Source organism: Protomyctophum parallelum (assembly GCF_964188405.1).
Source record: "Protomyctophum parallelum genome assembly, chromosome: 10".
NCBI lineage: Eukaryota > Metazoa > Chordata > Actinopteri > Myctophiformes > Myctophidae > Protomyctophum > Protomyctophum parallelum.
In genome coordinates, this window is record NC_139704.1 from 44,970,312 (window position 1) to 44,991,620 (window position 21,309).

At 43.3% G+C, this 21,309-nt stretch overlaps 1 protein-coding gene across 4 annotated transcripts in view; it reads left to right on the plus strand.

Annotated features, from left to right (window-relative positions):
* The window catches only part of fam135a (family with sequence similarity 135 member A), a 56,100-nt gene that overhangs the window by 12,338 nt on the left and 22,453 nt on the right, over positions 1-21,309 (plus strand). The window contains exons 4-15 of one of the 4 annotated variants that reach the window (XM_083775721.1): positions 761-900; positions 1,601-1,671; positions 2,986-3,159; positions 5,606-5,732; positions 10,094-10,247; positions 12,803-12,880; positions 14,021-14,070; positions 14,519-14,677; positions 15,582-15,655; positions 16,405-16,559; positions 18,918-19,245; positions 20,528-21,067. In XM_083775721.1, the coding sequence (XP_083631847.1) occupies positions 761-900; positions 1,601-1,671; positions 2,986-3,159; positions 5,606-5,732; positions 10,094-10,247; positions 12,803-12,880; positions 14,021-14,070; positions 14,519-14,677; positions 15,582-15,655; positions 16,405-16,559; positions 18,918-19,245; positions 20,528-21,067 (2,050 nt within the window). Of the gene's footprint in view, positions 1-760; positions 901-1,077; positions 1,113-1,143; positions 1,166-1,600; positions 1,672-2,985; positions 3,160-5,605; positions 5,733-10,093; positions 10,248-12,802; positions 12,881-14,020; positions 14,071-14,518; positions 14,678-15,581; positions 15,656-16,404; positions 16,560-18,917; positions 19,246-20,527; positions 21,068-21,309 lie in introns of those variants that run through there. The other 3 variants (XM_083775722.1, XM_083775723.1, XM_083775724.1) reach the window with 3 other exon arrangements.

Consider the following 21,309-nt stretch of genomic DNA (forward strand, 5'->3'; position numbering starts at 1 on the left):
GAGCTTGTAGATCTGCTATTTTTCAATAGCTAAAGCATAACATGATGCCAACACCAAAATGGGTGCCCGGTCAGAATGGGTTAACAGACAGTCACATGTATTGTAACATGCATGAGGTCTATATGCCCTTTTTGAAAGGTTGTTTTCTATTGTAAAATAGAAGTAAAAATTATAGATTATATTTAAGTGATTTATCTCATTAATATTCGGTTAACATTTATACATTTTAATTAAACATTCTGGTTAAACACTTAAACGTTGAACTGTCCCATCCCTACTAGACACATAGGGCTGTGAGCTTGTAGATTGGGTATTTGCAAATAGCTGTTGTGTGTACAGTATATAGGGTTAAAGTGGCTCTGCTTGCTATTTTTGAAAAATCGTGAAAATGCGGCACAAATCTTTGAACATTTTTATTTTTCGACGTCGGGCCTACATGGGTTAAACCTCTATTAACTAATTTTGATGGGGACCACCTGGAACCCCCTCAACTCAAGGCCCACTGGGGGTCCTCGGTCCTGACTTTGAGAACCACTGCTATCAATTATCTTCTTGGCGATTATTCTATAGATTATTCAAGAACCACTTTTTAAAAAAATCAATAAATCGATTAACCAGCATCTTGGTCGTGCACATGTATCGTGGAAAAAGTAATGAGAATGGCAGATCTAACAGCTCACTGTATGATTATTATAATTTTTTACATAGAATGCAGGACAGATCTATAGGTATGTAATGTATGTCTTCCCTTTTTCTGTAGGTTCAGATCTGGCCTTCCCAGCTTCTGTCCAAGACGACGTCATCTGCAGCAAAACCTTCCAGATCCTGTACAAGAATGAGGAGATCGTTATCAACGACGTCCTCATCTTCAAAGTGATGATGCTGTTGGATGAGAAGAAGGTAAGATTGTAGTCCTCATCCTCAAAGTGATGATGCTGTTGGATGAGAAGAAGGTAAGATTGTAGTCCTCATCTTCAAAGTGATGATGCTGTTGGATGAGAAGAAGGTAAGATTGTAGTCCTCATCCTCAAAGTGATGATGCTGTTGGATGAGAAGAAGGTAAGATTGTAGTCCTCATCTTCAAAGTGATGATGCTGTTGGATGAGAAGAAGGTAAAATTGTAGTCCTCATCCTCAAAGTGATGATGCTGTTGGATGAGAAGAAGGTAAGATTGTAGTCCTCATCTTCAAAGTGATGGCGTTGTTGTTCACCCCAGAATAGGCATGCCACATCACTGCCTCCCTGCTTGGCACTCAGCATCAAGGGTGGATTGGGGGTATTAAGTCCCTGCGACATATTGCGTCATGTCCAGGGGGTGTACTTGTACATCAAGCTGCCTCACGCTACAGAAACAGGAGATAGGCTCCTGCACTATGAGCCTCGAGCCTCATGGCTCAGCAATGCTTACATGCTGGGGTCCAAATGGTTAACCCTGGCCTCTCTATATTAGTATAAGCTCGCCATGCGTCGCGTCGCAGCACGTTGTGAGCTTTGTGACCCACTATTGTTTTGCTATTTGTTGTAAGACTAATTACAGTGCTTAAGTGGTTAATTGAATGTGTCCCTTGTTGAATACATTTTTGTTATCTCTCTCGCTCAGGTGGAAGACTCTCTCAATGAAATGGATTTCCAGCTCTTCTTAGATTTGTATTTCACGGATGGCGACTACTCGTAAGTGTTGCGCCGTCTGCATGTGCATGCAGTTGTAACCACTAACCACCCAATCTGTAAGCAGGCTCACAGCTCCGCCGCTCCTTGTGGAGTCACGGAGCGATTGCATCCTACTGTATAATCCGCGTTCATTGAACCGCATGTTTTGTTGCCACATATGTCAAGAGTTTTATTTATTGATGTCAGTTCCGCATTTAACACAATTGTGCCCATCAAACTATTTGACAAACTCTTAGCTCTGTGTATCAATCGCTCTCTTTGTGTCTGGATTCTAGACTTTCTATCAAACCGGAAGCAATGGTAAAGATAGGCAACATGCTTTCTCAAACCATGACTCTCAACACCGGGGCCCCACAGGGTTGTGTTCTCTCAGCCGGGCCCGGGGCCCCCCAGGGCTGTGTTCTCTCAGCCCTCCTCTTTGCCCTTTACACCAACGACTTTATTTCTCATTCTCAATTTGTTTCTTTTTTTTAAGTATGCAGATGACACGACAGTCGTCGGTTACATTAAAAACGGTGAGGTGGCAGCGGCAACTTTTAGAAAAGCGATATTGTTCCCCCGTCCCTGGTTATTAGCGACCAGCCGGTTGACATGGTTGACAGCTTTATATTCCTTGGCACCACTATTTGCCGCTCCATGAAATGGGAAGTTAACACCAGTAACATCCTGAGCAAAGCCCACCAGAGGCTTCACTTTCTGCGTCTGTTGAATAAGTTTGGTGTGACTGGGGAGGCGAGGACACTCTCCACAGTGGCTCTATAAAAGTGAACCAATGTTCACTTTTATATAGCCACACTGTGGAGTGTCCTCGTCTTCTCAGTCAGTGTGGTACAGAAACACCACCGTCTTAGAGAGGAAACGGCTGGAAAGGGTGGTACGCACTGCATCAAAAATCATCGGCCACGACCTTCCAACTGTCTCCTCCATCTACACCACACGCCCCAAGCGTAGGATGCAGAAGGTGATGGCCGACCCCTCCCACCCTGCCAACTCTCTCTTTGCACCCCCTGCCCTCAGGTAAGAGACTTCGGTCTCTAAAGTGCAATACCTCACGCTTCATAAATGGCACTTCTCCCGAGTCTCCTCGCCTCCTGAACTCCGACCCTCTTTTCACTTTACAGCGTGAAGCTGGTTTGTAAAAACGATGTCTGAGATTAATTCTTATTTATTCAACATGAATTGTAACGTTTTTCATTCTTATTTATTGGTATTTATTTATTGGTGATGTTTGTACTTTTTCTACTGTATGAATATGTGTCTGTATGTCTGGAATCTGTTGAGTAAAGTCTTGAATCTTGTTTTTTTCCCACGCAGGTCGGATGACTCGAGCTCCCTCCAGAGCATCAGCAGCCGCACTCTTCGTTTGCACTTTAGCCTCCAGCGAGGCATCCACCAGCACGTCAACGTCATGTTCGACTACTTCCACCTGTCTGTCATCTCCATGGCCATCCACGCCTCCCTGGTGGCCCTGCACCAGCCCCTCATCAGGTCTGTCTGTCTGTCTGTCTGGTGGCCCTGCACCAGCCCCTCATCAGGTCTGTGTCTGTCTGGTGGCCCTGCACCAGCCCCTCATCAGGTCTGTCTGTCTGTCTGTCTGGTGGCCCTGCACCAGCCCCTCATCAGGTCTGTCTGTCTGTCTGTCTGGTGGCCCTGCACCAGCCCCTCATCAGGTCTGTCTGTCTGTCTGTCTGGTGGCCCTGCACCAGCCCCTCATCAGGTCTGTCTGTCTGTCTGTCTGGTGGCCCTGCACCAGCCCCTCATCAGGTCTGTCTGTCTGTCTGTCTGGTGGCCCTGCACCAGCCCCTCATCAGGTCTGTCTGTCTGTCTGTCTGGTGGCCCTGCACCAGCCCCTCATCAGGTCTGTCTGTCTGTCTGTCTGGTGGCCCTGCACCAGCCCCTCATCAGGTCTGTCTGTCTGTCTGTCTGGTGGCCCTGCACCAGCCCCTCATCAGGTCTGTGTCTGTCTGGTGGCCCTGCACCAGCCCCTCGACATCATGTCTGTCTGTCTGCCTCCCTAATGTACCTACTGTACATCCCTCTGTTATGTATTTTCTTGAAAGAAATCTTGAACCATTTGGGAATAGGTGGGCCGCTGCCAGAGAGGATACGACTATTGTGGGGTCCTTGGCATGGAGACATTTGGGAAGCATTAACTTGGGCTGTATTTTGTTGGAATACAAAAAATGGCAATACATAGTCGTTGAGTCGTTGTTGTTTCAGTTTGAATTCAATGCAGAATCACCATAACACCAAAATATAGAGTAAAGGTCTCCACACACTGGGCGCGAATCGGATGCGAATTCAGATTTTTAGCTGCGTTTCTCCATCGGTTTTCCGAAAAACGCGGCCGGTGTGCAACCACCTTTAGTGTACCAAAAAGTAGTACACCAGAATACACCTGTTACATCGTTACAAGTCACCTAAGACGAGACATTTCCTTCTTTATTTTAGCGGTCAAAATTCAATCTCCTATTCAATGTCCTAGTTCTAGACGTCGAGTCGAGTAAATGCCAGTATAGAGCTCATGGATTCTCAGTCACCATGGCTGATTTTTTCCAGGCCAGATTAAATACGGGCATTGACAACTTTGTGAAGGTTGGCGGCGGAAAGGACTGGTCTGATTCTGTGGGTGGAAAAACATGTACTAAACACGTTTTTTTTTACCTGAGCCTCAAGACAGATGTCAGAATCCAGTAGTACACCCACATTTGTTTTGCTAAAGGGGGCTCCTTTCACACAGTTTCACAAATTGCACAATAGGACTTGACCATACAACATTTCTCAGTCGTGAGATTTTCTGTTGCTTAACGAGGAGAGCTCTACAGTGAGCATCATTGTCATGACACATTGCAGTGGTCGTAACAACAAGTCAACAGTAATCAGAGTCGGAATAACAAAGCCCCAAGCAAGGCGAGGTGTTTGTGAGCATCCTAAAGGTCATCACAAAGTACTGGTTCTCCTCTCTGGCCTTGTGTCTCCAATTAATAAGCACTAGCCCTTACCCGTTGTGAGATATTTGTGTAAGATTTGTGTAAAAAGTAAATACCGTAATTTCCGGAATATAAGCGGCTTATACAATGGTGCGGCTTATCTATGGATTTTTACAGCTAAAGCAGAGCCATCTAAGACTGAGCTAACGTAACGGCCACTAGGGGGCCTTCTAAATCTATCTATGGCTGGTCCCATAGAGTATAGAGCGTCGCAGTCCCTCCCCCTTTCAGAACCCTTATAATTACAAAGAAGAAAAACAACAAAAAAAGTGTTGTAACCTGCCGTTTTTTTCTACTTTCTAATTCCTTGTTTGGCCCGAAAAATTGTGTGTGTTGTCATGATTTGTCACGACAAGAGTTGGCTTCGTACGACGCTTAAAAGGTCTTTAAATAAATAAGTATAATAGTGGGGCAGGATAGAAAAGGGGCGACCGTGCGGAAACCTTTACATATGGTAATTAAACATTAAAACACCTGCGGCTTATAGTCCGGTGCGGCTTGTGACAAAATGCTTCTATTGCTTTTTTCAAGTTTTTTTCAAACATGTTCATTCTAATGTAATGTGTTTGCTATTTAAAAAAAAATCGAAGAACGACTGACATAGAAACATAGTTTTTTCAGAAAACTGTCAGGATTTAACCCATTCTGACAGGGCACCCATTTTGGTGTCAGCATCATGTTATGCTTTAGCTATTGAAAAATAGCAGATCTACAAGCTCATATCGCGCCACCGAGTGGCGCGATATGAGCTTGTAGGTCTGCCATTTTTGAAAAATCGAAGAACGACTGACATTTTTTAGAATCTGATCTCGGGTCAGAATGGGTTCATCAGACCAGTGTGTGTCCAGTGGGAAACCTCGTATGAATCTGATCTCAGGTCAGAATGGGTTAAAAGACTTTTTAGATGTCAAAATGGATTAATGTAATGTGTTTGATTTGTGCAGTTTCCCTCGGCTGGTGAAGAGCACATGGCTGAACCGTAATGCTCCTGCACAGAGCAAGGACTCTCTCATTCCTCCACTGGAGAACGTGGTGTTTGGCAGCAGCTACGTCAAGCAGACGTCCGCAGACGTAAGTACGCTAACTCCCACATAGGAACCATAATTATGCTCAGTGGTTCTCATGTCGTAAAGGTTTCATATCAAGGACCCCAAATTAATGTATGTATTTTTTGGCTACGGATACCCATCTGAAAAAATGTGGGAGATTTATATTGTATTCCAATATTCAATGCCAAAAACACAATTAAATCCTTAATGGCAATTATTTGTGTGATATCGTCAACTTAAAGGGACACTATACCCTTTTTGCAAAAAGATATATGTTAATGACGTTTAGAAGCTTTAGATCACTTTCCTGGGGGTATTTATGTGTGTAATATGTGGTTTTAGATATTTTAGATTGTAGCAGTGAGCCTGTTGTCTCTGATGTCATGGACACTGGTCTCACTACCTTCCTGGACTACAATTCCCATAATTCTTTGGTGCACTGCTCCTCCTTGTGGATAGGGGGAGAGCTGTCTTACTGAGACAACATGTAGTCCAGGAAGGAAGTGAGCCCAGTGTCCATGACATCAGAGACAACAGGCTCACTGCTACAATCTAAAATATCTAAAACCACATATTACACACATAAAGATCTCCAGGAAAGTGTTCTAAAGCTTCTAAACGTCATTAACATATTTTTTTGCAAAAAGTGTCCCTTTAAATGTGTAATTGTGACGGTCCTCTAGAGACGAATAAACCCCTCTTGATTCTCTGGCTCTAGTGGTTTGATCTGGATAGAGATCCCAGTGTCGGGGGAACGGTTTGTTTGGAGTGTGTGGGTGCATAACCCATTCTGAACGGGAACCCATTTTGGTGTCAGCATCATGTTATGCTTTAGCTATTTAAAAATAGCAGATCTACAAGCTCATATCGCGCCACCGAGTGGCGCGATACGAGCTTGTAGGTCTGCTATTTTTTTTAAATCGAAGAACGACTGACATTTTTTAGAATCTGATCTCAGGTCAGAATGGGTTAATCAGACCAGTGTGTGTCCAGTGGAAACCTCGTATGAATCTGATCTCGGGTCAGAATGGGATATAGTTGACAACAGCTCGATGAGAGAGGGGGTAGCAATAGCATGCGGCACTGGGAAGAGGTGGTGCGCTCCGAGCATGTCTTTACCGCGGAAAAGGAAGAGCAAATCAATTTACTAGCTAGGGTATATCATAGCGGTTTGAAAAGATCATCTAAAACAAAAATGTAGGAAAAAGAGAATAAAGGGACCCATAAAAATGTCTCTCCACGACTTTTGCGTTTTTTTCAACCCTTTTCATATCAAGGACCATTATTTATTCTGCATTTGAGCCACGGACGGACCACAGACTCACAAAACCAAAGCGAAAGAATATTTAGTTATCGTTGGATAAGATTGTGTTCACAATTCCATGCTCTGTTGACAGACACAGGTTCATGTGTTCACTCATACTCAGTCAGAATAGAGACGCTATAGGGTTCATGTGTTCACTCATTTTGGGCGGGAACCCCTTTTGGTGTTAGCATTATGTTATGCTTTATCTATTGAAAAATAGCAGATCTACAAGCTCATAGCGCGCCACCGAGTGGCGCGCTACGAGCTTGTAGGTCTGCTATTTTTTTTTATCGAAGAACGACTGACATAGAAACATAGCTTTTTCAGAAAACTGTCGGGATTTAGAAGACATTTTTAGAATCTGATCTCGGGTCAGAATGGGTTAACTCGTGAAGCCGTCTCTGCTTGCCGTTGAACTTGGGCCAGTTGCTCCCACGCATTCACCACATTGATCCATTCCAGAGCTGACCTCTCAGGAACGGATCGATGGAGCCGTAATGTTGTTTGCAGCAACCGTGTTTGGCTGTTGAAGAAGCCAGGTGATGACTAATTGGGCAGTGGTGGAAAGAGGTACTCTGATGTTTTACCTGGGTAAAAGTATAGCAATACTTTGATGCAGAAATGATCTGTTAATTGGGCAGTGGTGGAAAGAAGTACTCTGATGTTTTACTTGGGTAAAAGTAGCAATACTTTGATGCAGAAATGATCTGTTAACCCATTTAGGCCTGCCCTCGAAATTAAAAGAATCATCCAGTTTTCTGAAATAAATATTTTCACGATTAAAAAAAAATAAATAGCAGACCTAGCTTGTAGATCTGCTATTTTTCAATAGCTAAATTATAACAATGTTTAAAACACCAAAAGGGGTTCCCGCCCAAAATGGGTTAATGTTAGAAACACGAAATAATAATCCAGATCTGCAAAGAAGTAACATGTAAATACAGCTGTCAAATAATTGTAGTGGAGTAAAAAACAGGCACAATATTAGCCTGTGAGATGTAGTGGAGTAGAATACTGTATCGAGAAATGTAAAAGTGTAGAGTTAAAAGTGGTTTTTAATCTGCTCTGAGGACGGTTGAGTGCTGAAACGTGTGCGCCGCTTTTTCCACGTTGGTGGTTTTGTGATTTAAAAGTTAAAATAACCTCCGAATTGTACAGTAAGTACAGTACTTGAGTAAACGTACTTGGTTACTGTACTTTACACCACTGTATGACTAATTGGTCACAGAGGTTTAACCCCAGGGGGGGGAAGGGTTCCAACTAGAGCTGTCCACCAAGGCCTGATTTATACTCGTCTGCGCACCGAACATAGCCGATCTTCAAGCTCACAACGTGTCGCACCGCAACACATTGTGAGCTTGTAGATCGGCTATGTTCAGTGTACACACAGCAAACTATATAAGTGGCCTCGCTGAGATGGAGAGGCTGAAAAGTCCCGGAGCCAGCGAGGTGGAACGATGGAAGTACTAATGGGCACCGGAAAAACCATCCATCGCATCGACCACTTTCTGTTTCATAACACACACAGATAAATAAAGGTGCCTGCCGCCAACTGGAACTGAAACTGGTTCTCCAGACTCCAGAGTGATGCCATACAGTACAGTATAGTACAGTACAATGCATTTATTTGGTTCCGGTAAGAACCTTTCAGACCATGGTTCTTTACTTTGAACCCTATGCACCCCTTCATCGACCAGTGTCTCTCCCCAGGGGCTTGTATATGAATCTGATCTACAAGCTCACAACGGCACTTGTTTTGTCCATGATGTAAGAACCGTTAACGGTAAACTAAATACTGGTAGTTCTTTACTATGCGATTGTTCTTTGTGGAGCCATAATTATAGCCTTTTTAACCCATTCTGACCGGGCACCCATTTTTGTGTCGGCATCATGTTATGCTTTAGCTATTTAAAAATAGCAGATCTACAAGCTCGTATCGCGCCACCGAGTGGCGCGATACGAGCTTGTAGGTCTGCTATTTTTTGAAAAATCGAAGAACGACTGACATTTTTTTAGAATCTGATCTCAGGTCAGAATGGGTTCATCAGGACCAGTGTGTCTGGCGGAAACCTCGTATGAATCTGATCTCAGGTCAGAATGGGTTAAGAACCATTATTTCTCTGTGCCCACCGCGTAGCATGCTGCACAGAAGCACAGCTGCAGAGTGATGTTGTGCCAGAGGTCTAGCACCAAATTGCAGTGAATAAATGGCAGGGGTTAATTAGCTGTGAGTTAACCCATTCTGACCTGAGATCAGATTCATACGAGGTTTCCGCCGGACACACACTGGTCTGATGAACCCATTCTGACCTGAGATCAGATTAAAAAAATGTCAGTCGCTCTTCGATTATTCAAAAATAGCAGACCTACAAGCTCGTATCGCGCCACTCGGTGGCGCGATATGAGCTTGTAGATCTGCTATTTTTAAATGGCTAAAGCATAACATGATGCCGACACCAAAATGGGTGCCCGGTCAGAATGAGTTAAAGAGCTTATATTGGTTCTCGCAGTACCACAGTAGCGAGAGAGAGAGAGAGAGAGCCTGGCACACTGTCAGACTGTGCACTGACCGCATTTCTGTTCCTTTCCTCGCTCGTGTTTTCATTGCCTGGTTGAATCATGTTGTGTACATTTTGTTGCCTGTGTAGTTTAATCTGACCTAAATAGAACGATAGCCATGTGATGTGTTATTTTATAAACCTGGTCCAGTATTTTTTCATGTTTTCATGGATAAAGATCATGACGGTTATATTATTTTGTCATAATATTGTCAGCATAAATCTGCCCTATAATATTATCTAACCTAAAAAAAACACATCTGCAACAGAGAGCATTACATACTGGCCTCTGAAACACTTTTAATAAATAGCAAGGCTTAGGAATTACAATTTAGGATAGAATTTGCTATCCTAAAATAAAATAACTATTACAAGGAGTGGATGTTAAAATTCTTGAAGGATCGTCGTTTAAATACACATACATTTCCTCAAGAGTGTTTAAATATTAAACAGCCGTTTCCCGGTTAAAAAAAACTAAATTCTTTCCCTTTTCTGCTAACCTTCCGGTGTCTCTCTTAGGGAAGGACCTTCCTGGTGTCCGACCACTGCCTGCAGCATGCTTTCAGCCTGCACCACAGCCTGTGTGCCAGTCTGCTGCTAGCCTACCAGGGTCTCTTTGGCTACTTCACCTCGGTCACCAGGGACCTTCCCTCCTCCCATCGAATGGAACTAGGTATATAACTCATTAACCCATTCTGACCTGAGATCAGATTCTAAAAATGTCTATTACATCCTGACAGTTTCATTATTATTTTATTTTTTTAAAGATATTTTTTTGCGGCTTACGTCTTTTATTGATTTTTTAAGGGACAGATAGTAGGCTGACAGGAAACGGGAGAGAGATGGGGGGATGACATGCAGTAAAGGCCGTGTCGGGTTCGGGAGTCGAACCCGCGGCACACCGCGACTGGATCACCAGTCCGGTGCCCAGACCGTTACGCTACGGCCTGGGCCGACAGTTTCATTATTAACCCATTCTGACCTGAGATCAGATTCTAAAAGTGTCTTCGATTTTTCAAAAATAGCAGACCTACAAGCTCGTATCGCGCCACTCGGTGGCGCGATATGAGCTTGTAGATCTGCTATTTTTCAATAGCTAAAGCATAACATGATGCTAACACCAAAATGGATGCCCGGTCAGAATGGGATAACCATTATAAGACCTGAGCCCGATTCTACAGTCTTTTTTTTTTAACGCTAAATGTAAGAAAAGAAAATGGGATTTTCACTCTCGTGACCCATAAAAATTGGTGGCGTATTCCATGTATCCAATCGAATCTAATGGCTAATCTTTGTGATTTAGCCGTAGCTGTATGGCAGGGGTATTCAACTGGACTAGGCTGGGGGGCAACAACCGTATGGGGGGCCGCACAGTGTGCTTTAGGCTGGGGGCCACATCCGTGTGGTGGGGCAGCACAGCGAGCTTTTATGTATATATAATACATTTGTGTACAGTAATGAGAAGGATAATATGTCTATATATATGCTACCTTAGAATAGATGTAGACCTACTGTGTTTGATTGTGCATAAACATAATCGCCTTGACATTAACGAGTGTCAATGAGCACCATGTGGGCGCGCGCACACACACACACACACACACACACACACACACACGCGCACGCCTGCCCTCTGCAGTGCTCTAGTCTTAAAGGGACACTTCACCCTTTTTGAAAAAAAAAAAATGTTAATGACGTTTAGAAGCTTTAGATCACTTTCCTGGGGGTCTTTATGTGTGTAATATGTGGTTTTAGTTATTTTAGATTGTAGCAGTGAGCCTGTTGTCTCTGATGTCATGGACACTGGTCTCACTACCTTCCTGGACTACAATTCCCATAATTCTTTGGTGCACTGCTCCTCCTCGTGGATAGGGGGAGAGCTGTCTTTCTGAGACAACATGTAGTCCAGGAAGGAAGTGAGCCCAGTGTCCATGACATCAGAGACAACAGGCTCACTGCTACAATCTAAAATATCTAAAACCACACATTACACACATAAAGATCTCCAGGAAAGTGTTATAAAGCTTCTAAACGTCATTAACATATATGTTTTTGCAAAAAGGGTGAAGTGTCCCTTTAAGTGACTAGAATCTGTCTCATTTCTTTCCAAAAGCCCTTGAATATGATGGGATATGAAATATTTAAACTGAATTTGAGACTCCCATGAATATTTGTCATCCCTAGTTGAGGATGCAGCACATTGTGAGCTTATAGATCAGCCATCTTCACTCCACGAGTCCATGGTGGAGCATATTATGGCACATCATCATGTTCATATTTGTGTGCAGTGACTGACGGCACAGTTTGAGTTTGTGAGATGAACGTTTTGTTCAGTTTGGAGGTGGATAAAATTGACGTTGTTACATCGTTAACGTTGTTGTTGTTGTGCACACTTTTTTAACCCATTCTGACCTGAGATCAGATTCTAAAAATGTCTATTACATCCTGACAGTTTCATTACTAACCCATTCTGACCTGAGATCAGATTCTAAAAGTGTCTTAGATTTTTCAAAAATAGCAGACCTACAAGCTCGTATCGCGCCACTCGGTGGCGCGATATGAGCTTGTAGATCTGCTATTTTTGAATAGCTAAAGCATAACATGATGCTGACACCAAAATGGGTGCCCGGTCAGAATGGGTTAATTGGTTTTCTTACACTGAGCATTATGTAGGATCTGTTTATAGAAAACTGTCTTATACTGTACTCATAATGGATTGTCTGTTAATTTTGACGATATAACTACCGTAGTGTTGAATTATCCAGTGTTTTGTGCTTTGTGATTCTTTTTTTTTTTTTCTCTTTTTTTTTTTTGTGTGTGGAAATGTGTGTTCCAATCATGTCACTGTTCCTGATCCCTACCCATGAACACCCCTACCCTCATAAGCACAATCATACCTCTCGTTCAGTCTACTCATTAATCAGCAGATCTCTAATCTCTCTGTATAGTGGCCCCATTTGCATTAAATGGATGAATCATTTATTTAACCAGTGACCTAAACACACCTCGCCCCTTCTTTAACTTCCCCAACATTCCACAAAACCTAATCCACAATGACTGGACAGACATAAACCTGTATTTAAACTTTGTATTTCTTTAACAACGAGGCAAGACAAAGGGGAAAGGGGAACTAACTAAAGGGAATCAAATCAATCAATCAGGTTAAAACCCATCCTAGTAGAGTAATAGGCAATGGCTTAAATGATACTATATGTGCAATCCTACTAGCCAAGCCCAGCATGCAAGTCCTATATGAGCGAGTTCTCAGAAGACCCTATCCTCGAAGCCAAAGGCACGTCTACATAGGTATGTGCGCTACCTTTCACCACCTCCTCCTCCTCAAATCAAACTTACACCTCTCTCTCGTCTTCCTCCTCTCTCCTCTTCGGTGCGAGCTCCTCTCTTGCGCTGTAGCCGCACCGTTATCTCTGACGTGCACCTTACACCTTAACTCCCACATGCACGACTTTTCCTGTGATGAAATATATATAAGCTGCCACACCGGCCTACACACAATACCAACACACAACCCTTTTCTTTCCATCTTCCTCCTAGCTTGGTCCTAGCGCTTCATGACGCAGCATGGCGTCATAGCGCTTCATGACACACAGATGGATGTTATGTCATTTGAGGGCTTTGTCTGCCCTGTTTTCTGCTTCTTATAGCATCGCCTCTCCTATTGTAGAAATGTGACTAACCAATTTCCTCTCTGTCAACGCTCTTCTCTTCAGCCTGTCGTGCAGGTTTCATGCTGACAAAAGAAAGAACTGCCTCGCACTCTTGGTAGACTCCAGTAAAATTCTCACAAGTAGAACTGTCACAATTACACGTTTAAGTTGACGATTAACTATTTTTTTTGCCATCTACGTTTTTGTATATATTCATACCCCCTGCCTATGGACAGCTACGTACATATTCGTGTTATATTTGCCGTTGGAAATTGTAACATTATGCATTGAAATTACATTTCTGTTTGGCTTTTAGGCTTTGTAATTAAAACGTGCACAGGGCAGTTACGACCTAAATATACCAAGAAATTACTGGCATTTTTATACATTTCATACTTTTAAAAGGTACGAATAACGGAAATAGCTGATCTAGAAAACTACAAGCTTGTAGATCAGGTATTTCTGCTTTTTCTTTAAATGTATGAACATCTTGGACATGGAAACGATTATGACTATTATGACAAAATAATTGCGATTATCTCAATTATTAATTATTAAGCTGCACTCGTGGGTGCAATAGAGGAAACATTTTCCACATTGTGCGAGGTTCTTTCTTGTGTAAGTCGTCCTGTTTTTCTGCCTAGTGCCGGCCGGGCCTAATCCGTGTTTGGACTTTGGATGTGCTGATCTTCCTCATCAGGTTTCTACTGACTGACATGAGCATGAACCAAATGTTGAGCCTTGGCTTCTCTTAATGCCATTCCTTCTCCCTCTGCAGAACAACTGGATCTGGAGGGCCGGCTAGCTGAGCTCTGTGAACAAGTTAAGGTACTGTTGTCCGTAAACTGTCCCCACACGCCGTTCTATAATGTTCATGATTGGTCATCTGAGGGCAGCTGAAACAAACAATTCTTTTAGTCCATTAAAACATGAGGCTGATTCTACAAAATGCCTTCCGACTAGTAGTTCTCTAGATTTTTCAAAGATGTACAAAAATAGCAGATGTACAAGCTTGCAGCATGGCACGAAGTGACATGCTGTGACCTTGTAGATCTGAGGAGCCTCCCCCCCCGAGGACCACTGGGTGTCTCAGACCCCACTTTGAGAACCAGATGGCATAAAGATAATGAAGGCCGCATAGGCCGAAACGTGACCGTGTGTAGTTGGGAGTCCCTTCATTATAAGAGCCAGATGGCTGAAATATTAGTACCGCCGGCGCTGACTACAAAGTCACATGAGCACCACCTGGTGGCTGACTGTTTTTCTTTCTTTGCAGCAGAAAGGAGAGAGCCCTGATGAGCTGGCGGAGCTGGTGAACATGAACCTGGCCCAGCTGTGCTCTCTGCTCATGGCCCTGTGGGGCCAGTTCCTGGAGGTTGTGGCCCTCCAGGAGAACATCGCCATCATACTGGCTGTGGAGCACCATAGACTCAGAGTGAGTCCCTCCCCACCCACTCTCTATTCACTTACACAGTAGTTGGTAGTACTACTCGCTTCCCTCCCCCATCCCCTCCCATATTTCTCAGGGTAACAAGAAGACTCGCCCCGTTTCTGTTTTCCTCACAGAATTTTTCAAGAGTCTGTTCACAGAAGTTGTTGTAGGATATGTGAGGATTATCTGACGAGGTACCATTTGAGTGTGCAAAACCTTACATATACTAAATAATACTAAATTGTTTATAGGGTCAATATAAGTAAAATAATATAGCCTTTCCACAGGAGTATCTTTTTATATTTTTCCAAAAAAAATACAAACAGCCAATAGCATATTACAAAGTTATCTCCCTCACTGGTGACAATTCCGGGAGGAAAAACGGGCAAGCACCGGGTCGAGTCTTCCGGTATTCTTTCTCAGAGATATAGCTGAGGGGAGATTTCACCCAACACCATTTTAACCATGAGAGATTCATCGAAAACACTCGTTTCTGGTCACTGATGTTGTCCTATTACGTGAGGGTGCCCGTGTTTTTGTCAATTACTTTTTTTTTAATTTATTTTTAATATCTTTTGGGGGAAAATTAAAATGATGATCCTAATGAAAAAAGTAAAGAAATACGAAAACATCATTTTATATATTGTGCTAATTGTTGTTGGAAACAAGTGGCTTGTGTGGCACGTTCTTCCTTTCACACTGTTTCACAAATCACTGATGAGGTTTTGGCCTAACAAAACCTTGCACAGTCATGAAATTAGTTCTTTATTATTTCTGTAATCCATGTGAATGACATTAGACATTGATTTGGTCTGCATAACAACTCAAAGCAAAGCACGAGTTGTCTACTTGGCGATCTGTAAATTGTACTGAATTAAGTTCTGTGTGTAACATGGTACCATCACAGGTGAGGCGGTTCGCTGAGGCGTTCTTCTGTCTCGAACATCCAAGACCCACTGCACTGGCATATCAAGAGTTACAGTGAGTTGCATTTCTTTTGATCATTGCAACTGGATAATAGAATGAGACGTGGTAGAGCAAGGGACATTTTCTTCTGCTTTCATCTCAGTCACTGGCATTCTGTCACTGCATTGACATTATTCCCAGTATATATATAATTGTATATATAGAGCGTCGCAGTCCCCGCCCCCTTTCATGATGACGCCAGGCCCAGGAAATGAATCTCAATGCATTTTTCCCATAGACATTTCATAAAGTATTTATTTAAAGACCTTTTAAAGCATGTACGAAGCCAACTCTTGTCGTGACAAATCATGACAACATGCACAATATTCTGGACAAAACAAATAATTACAAAGAAGAAAAACAACAAAAAATGTGTTAAAACCTTGCCTTTTTTTTCTACTTTCTAATTCTTTGTTTGGCCCGAGAAATTGTGTTTGTTGTCATGATTTGTCACGACAAGAGTTTGGCTTTGTCCGCGGCGTAAACGTCTTTAAATAAATACTTTCTGAAAAATCTATGAGGAAAATGAACGGGGATTTCTTTTCCGGGTCTCTCGAGGGGGCAGGACTGCGACGCTCTATAATGGAAACGTTCTGTAAACGGTGGCCCCACATACGACTGTCGTCATAGTCATAGTCGTGGTGTGGACTCTTTATCGTCCACTTCAGTTTGGAAGCTTGGTGTGAGCTGCCCTTATCGTGGGACCTCACTGGCTGCTTTTTCTGCTTTCATGTGGGTCACACTACGTCCATCTCTCCTCGCAGCGCTCACAGCCACCAGATGATGACCAACGCTATCAAAAGCTCCAGCTACTTCCTGTCCTTGCCACCGCTTCCTGTGGAATGTGCGGATTTGGACGGTGACGTCAGCTCCTTGCCGATCATCTTTGAGGACAGATACCTGGATTCCATCACTGAGGGTGAGTTTGGCACAACACGACCTGGAACTGGTGTCACCTTAGCTTTTAACCCATTCTGACCGGGCACCCATTTTGGTGTCAGCATCATGTTATGCTTTAGCTATTTAAAAATAGCAGATCTACAAGCTCGTATCGCGCCACCGAGTGGCGCGATACGAGCTTGTAGGTCTGCTATTTTTGAAAAATCGAAGAGCGACTGACATTTTTAGAATCTGATCTCAGGTCAGAATGGGTTCATCAGGACCAGTGTGTGTCCGGCGGAAACCTCGTATGAATCTGATCTCAGGTCAGAATGGGTTAAAGGTATATTCAGTGATTTCACTTAATTCAAATATCACTTATTTTTTTGTTTTGTTGTGATAATCCTCCCTACTATAGAGTGTGCTGACCATATAAGAAGTTCCTCCCTGTCCCCAGTTAACCCCTGGGGGTCAAAAAAAACGTAGGTTTCGTTTTTGACTCTCTATCCTGATTGGACGAAAGGCTGGGTCCCACAGCCAAAAACGAAACCTACGGTTTTTTTGAGTGAAATCACTGAATATACCTTTAACCACTTGAAAAAAAGATCTACTAGATCACAGTGGACGTTTTTACCTCAAATATTTGCTTCTGGGTCGGGTCCCTGGAACAATAGTTTTCAGATGGGGTCTGTGGCCAACTACAGATAATTCTGTGGGTCCTTGACTTGAAAATGTTTGAGCACCACTATCGGGATTTAGAAGACATTTTGTAGAATCTGGTCTCAGGTCAGGTCACACAATAAAACGAACGAATAAAATGAACAAACCATAATATGCTCTAGCATTTTATTAATGATACAAATAAAACAAAATGCAGGTGTTTTTCACTTTTTCCACATTACAGTAGTTTTATTCAAGAGTGTACAAATGGGACCAAGTGGTCCATTTGGCTTTTTAGAGCAGAGGCTAATGCATTTTGGCAATGGACAATAATGAATAATACTGATATGACAAACTAGATTCAATTGAATCAATTTATCAGCATTATCCATCCTAAGTGTATTTTTAACCCATTCTGACCGGGCACCCATTTTGGTGTCAGCATCATGTTATGCTTTAGCTATTTAAAAATAGCAGATCTACAAGCTCGTATCGCGCCACCGAGTGGCGCGATACGAGCTTGTAGGTCTGCTATTTTTTTAAAAGCGAAGAGCGACTGACATTTTTAGAATCTGATCTCAGGTCAGAATGGGTTCATCAGGACCAGTGTGTGTCCGGCGGAAACCTCGTATGAATCTGATCTCAGGTCAGAATGGGTTAAAGGTATATTCAGTGATTTCACTTAATTCAAATATCACTTATTTAGTTTTGTTGTGATAATCCTCCCTACTATAGAGTGTGCTGACCATATAAGGAGTTCCTCCCTGTCCCCAGTTAACCCCTGGGGGTCAAAAAACCTTAGGTTTCGTTTTTGACTCTCTATCCTGATTTGACGAAAGTCTGGGTCCCACAGCCTAAAACGAAACCTAAGGTTTTTTGAGTGAAATCACTGAATATACCTTTAACCACTTGAAAAAAAGATCTACTAGATCACAGTGGACGTTTTTTACCTCAAATATTTGCTTCTGGGTCGGGTCCCTGGAACAATAGTTTCCAGATGGGGTCTGTGGCCAACTACAGATAATTCTGTGGGTCCTTGACTTGAAAATGTTTGAGCACCACTATCAGGATTTAGAAGACATTTTGTAGAATTTGGTCTCAGGTCAGAGACGAAAAAAAACGAACGAATAAAATGAACAAACCATAATATGCTCTAGCATTTTATTAATAATACAAATAAAACAAAATGCAGGTGTTTTTCACTTTTTCCACAGTACAGTAGTCAAGAGTGTACAAATGGGACCAAGTGGTCCATTTGGCTTTTTAGAGCAGAGGCTAATGCATTTTGGCAATGGACAATAATGAATAATACTGATATGACAAACTAGATTCAATTGAATCAATTTATTAGCATTATCCATCCTAAAGTATGACGTTATCGTATGGTTTACATAGATGTCAGTCAATTGTATTTTTCAAGCCTCCAGCCCCCTGGAGATCCATCCCTGTTTAGCCCATTCTGACCTGAGATCAGATTCATACGAGGTTTCCACCGGACACACACTGGTCTGATGAACCCATTCTGACCTGAGATCAGATTCTAAAAATGTCAGTCGCTCTTCGATTTTTCAAAAATAGCAGACCTACAAGCTCGTATCGCGCCACTCGGTGGCGCGATATGAGCTTGTGGGCCCCCACCATGAGGATTATGAAAACTATTCGTTTCTGTAAGGAACCCTGAGGGTCCCCCTGGTCCCTTATTTACATGCTGTATTTGTTTGTTGACTTTTGACCTCAGATCGCGACGGACCGTGGCTGGGCATGCCGAGGACCGCCTCCGTGTCCAGCAAGACGGATAAGCCCGGCTCCAAGGAGGGCAGCAGTGCCGCCGCCGCCAACCTACCCAGCCCTCCCCCAGACGCCCGGCACGTGCCCCCCGCCATGGACACCGCCTGGCCAGAGGACAGCTGTGAGCTGCCGCCCAAGTCCAAAGGGAAGGCCATCAAGCTGAAAAAGAACTCCAAGGCCGAGAACTCCAAGAAGCTGACCAGGCAGGGCTCTAAAGACTCTGTGGTTCTGGTGGGCTACAAGCACCTGAAGGTCCCCCCCGCAGACCCTGGCACCACGTAAGCCTTAACCCATTCTGACCTGAGATCAGATTCATACGAGGTTTCCACTGGACACACACTGGTCTGATTAACCCATTCTGACCTGAGATCAGATTCTAAAAAATGTCAGTCGCTCTTCGATTTTTCAAAAAATAGCAGACCTACAAGCTCGTATCGCGCCACTCGGTGGCGCGATACGAGCTTGTAGGTCTGCTATTTTTCAATAGCTAAAGCATAACATGATGCCGACACCAAAATGGGTGCCCGGTCAGAATGGGTTAAGTTATTCCATAATCCTTTCCATGTTTTTCATACAAGAGTAAGCTGAAATAGCAGCACAGCCTAACACACACACACACACACACACACACACACACACACACACACACACACACACATACAGGCGAGGGATGAGGCCTTGTACAGCACAAGTACAGTACAGCACCACTCAATTTATTTTTATTACGAAGCCTTGGCTTAACCCATTCTGACCTGAGATCAGATTCATACGAGGTTTCCACTGGACACACACTGGTCTGATTAACCCATTCTGACCTGAGATCAGATTCTAAAAATGTCAGTCGTTCTTCGATTTTTCAAAAATTAGCAGACCTACAAGCTCGTATCGCGCCACTCGGTGGCGCGATATGAGCTTGTAGATCTGCTATTTTTCAATAGCTAAAGCATGACATGATGCTGACACCAAAATGGGTTCCCGTTCAGAATGGGTTAAGGCAATCTGAAATGCAATTTTGATTCAAAGAATTCCAATGTTCCAAAAACACATATTTTCATTGGAGCAGATGGGGATAATCAAATTGTTCAATATTCTGTTATTAATAATTATTGATACAGTTAAACAACTTGGGAATAATCACAGAGGTACATGTGTACATTAGGAACAATAACATAGTAGTTGGTATGTGATAACAACTTGTTTAGATTTTTTTTTTTTTTTTTTTATTATGCCCTTCTTTCTGCTCCATGAAATAGTTAAAGGTATATTCAGTGATTTCACTTAATTCAAATATCACTTATTTTTTTGTTTTGTTGTGATAATCCTAACTACTATAGAGTGTGCTGGCCATATAAGGAGTTCCTCCCTGTCCCCAGTTAACCCCTGGGGGTCAAAAAACCTTAGGTTTCGTTTTTGACTCTCTATCCTGATTGGACGAAAGGCTGGGTCCCACAGCCAAAAACGAAACCTAAGGTTTTTTGAGTGAAATCACTGAATATACCTTTAATTGCAATTATTTGTTTGACGATTAATAGTCAACTAAAACATGATAAATCGTGACAGCCCTGGCACCAAGAACAAGGACGGAGAACCGCCGGCGTTGACCCAGGAGGAGGAACGAGATGCCCTGCTGGGAGACCTCGGCAGCAATTTAAGGACTAACGCCAACGCCGCCAACTCTTTACGCGACGCCCCCGACGGCGCCGCGGACGCACACGCCGCTGGACACGGTCCCACTGTAGACTCTCTCGCTGAAGAAGACACCATGACCACGACGGCTGCTAGTCAAAAAGGTTACATCAAGAGCCTTATGAGCTTGGACGCACAGAATAGGCCTCAGGCAGGTACTGGGGCCGCCGCAGCCACCACACACAGCCAAGCAGCACATGAAGCCGAGCACCACGTCGACCACTGTAGCAAACCCCCCGCTGGGCTTCGACACATCCAGGTGAAGCCCAGTAACAAGGACCCGTTCCAGGGCGACAAAGTCACCGTCCTCCTTCCCTGTCGGACGGACACCGCCGCGCCGAGCAGAGAGGTTCCTGAGACCGACCTCTGTGACTCGGACCAAACTGCTGTGGACTGTGGTGGCGCGTCCAAAAGGTAGGTCTGGTCCGTCGCAATTATTACATAATCGTCTTAATTGCGATTGTTTGAGATAATCGCCATTATTTTGTCATAATCGTCATCGTTTCCATGTTGAAAGGTTTTCATACATAAAAAAGCTGAGATAGCAGATCTACAGCGTAAGCAAGTATACAAATAATTATGTCAGTAAAAAATGTTTTTGTCGTATCTTCCCTGTGCATTGTTTTGACTACCAGGCGAACAGAAATGTATTCTTT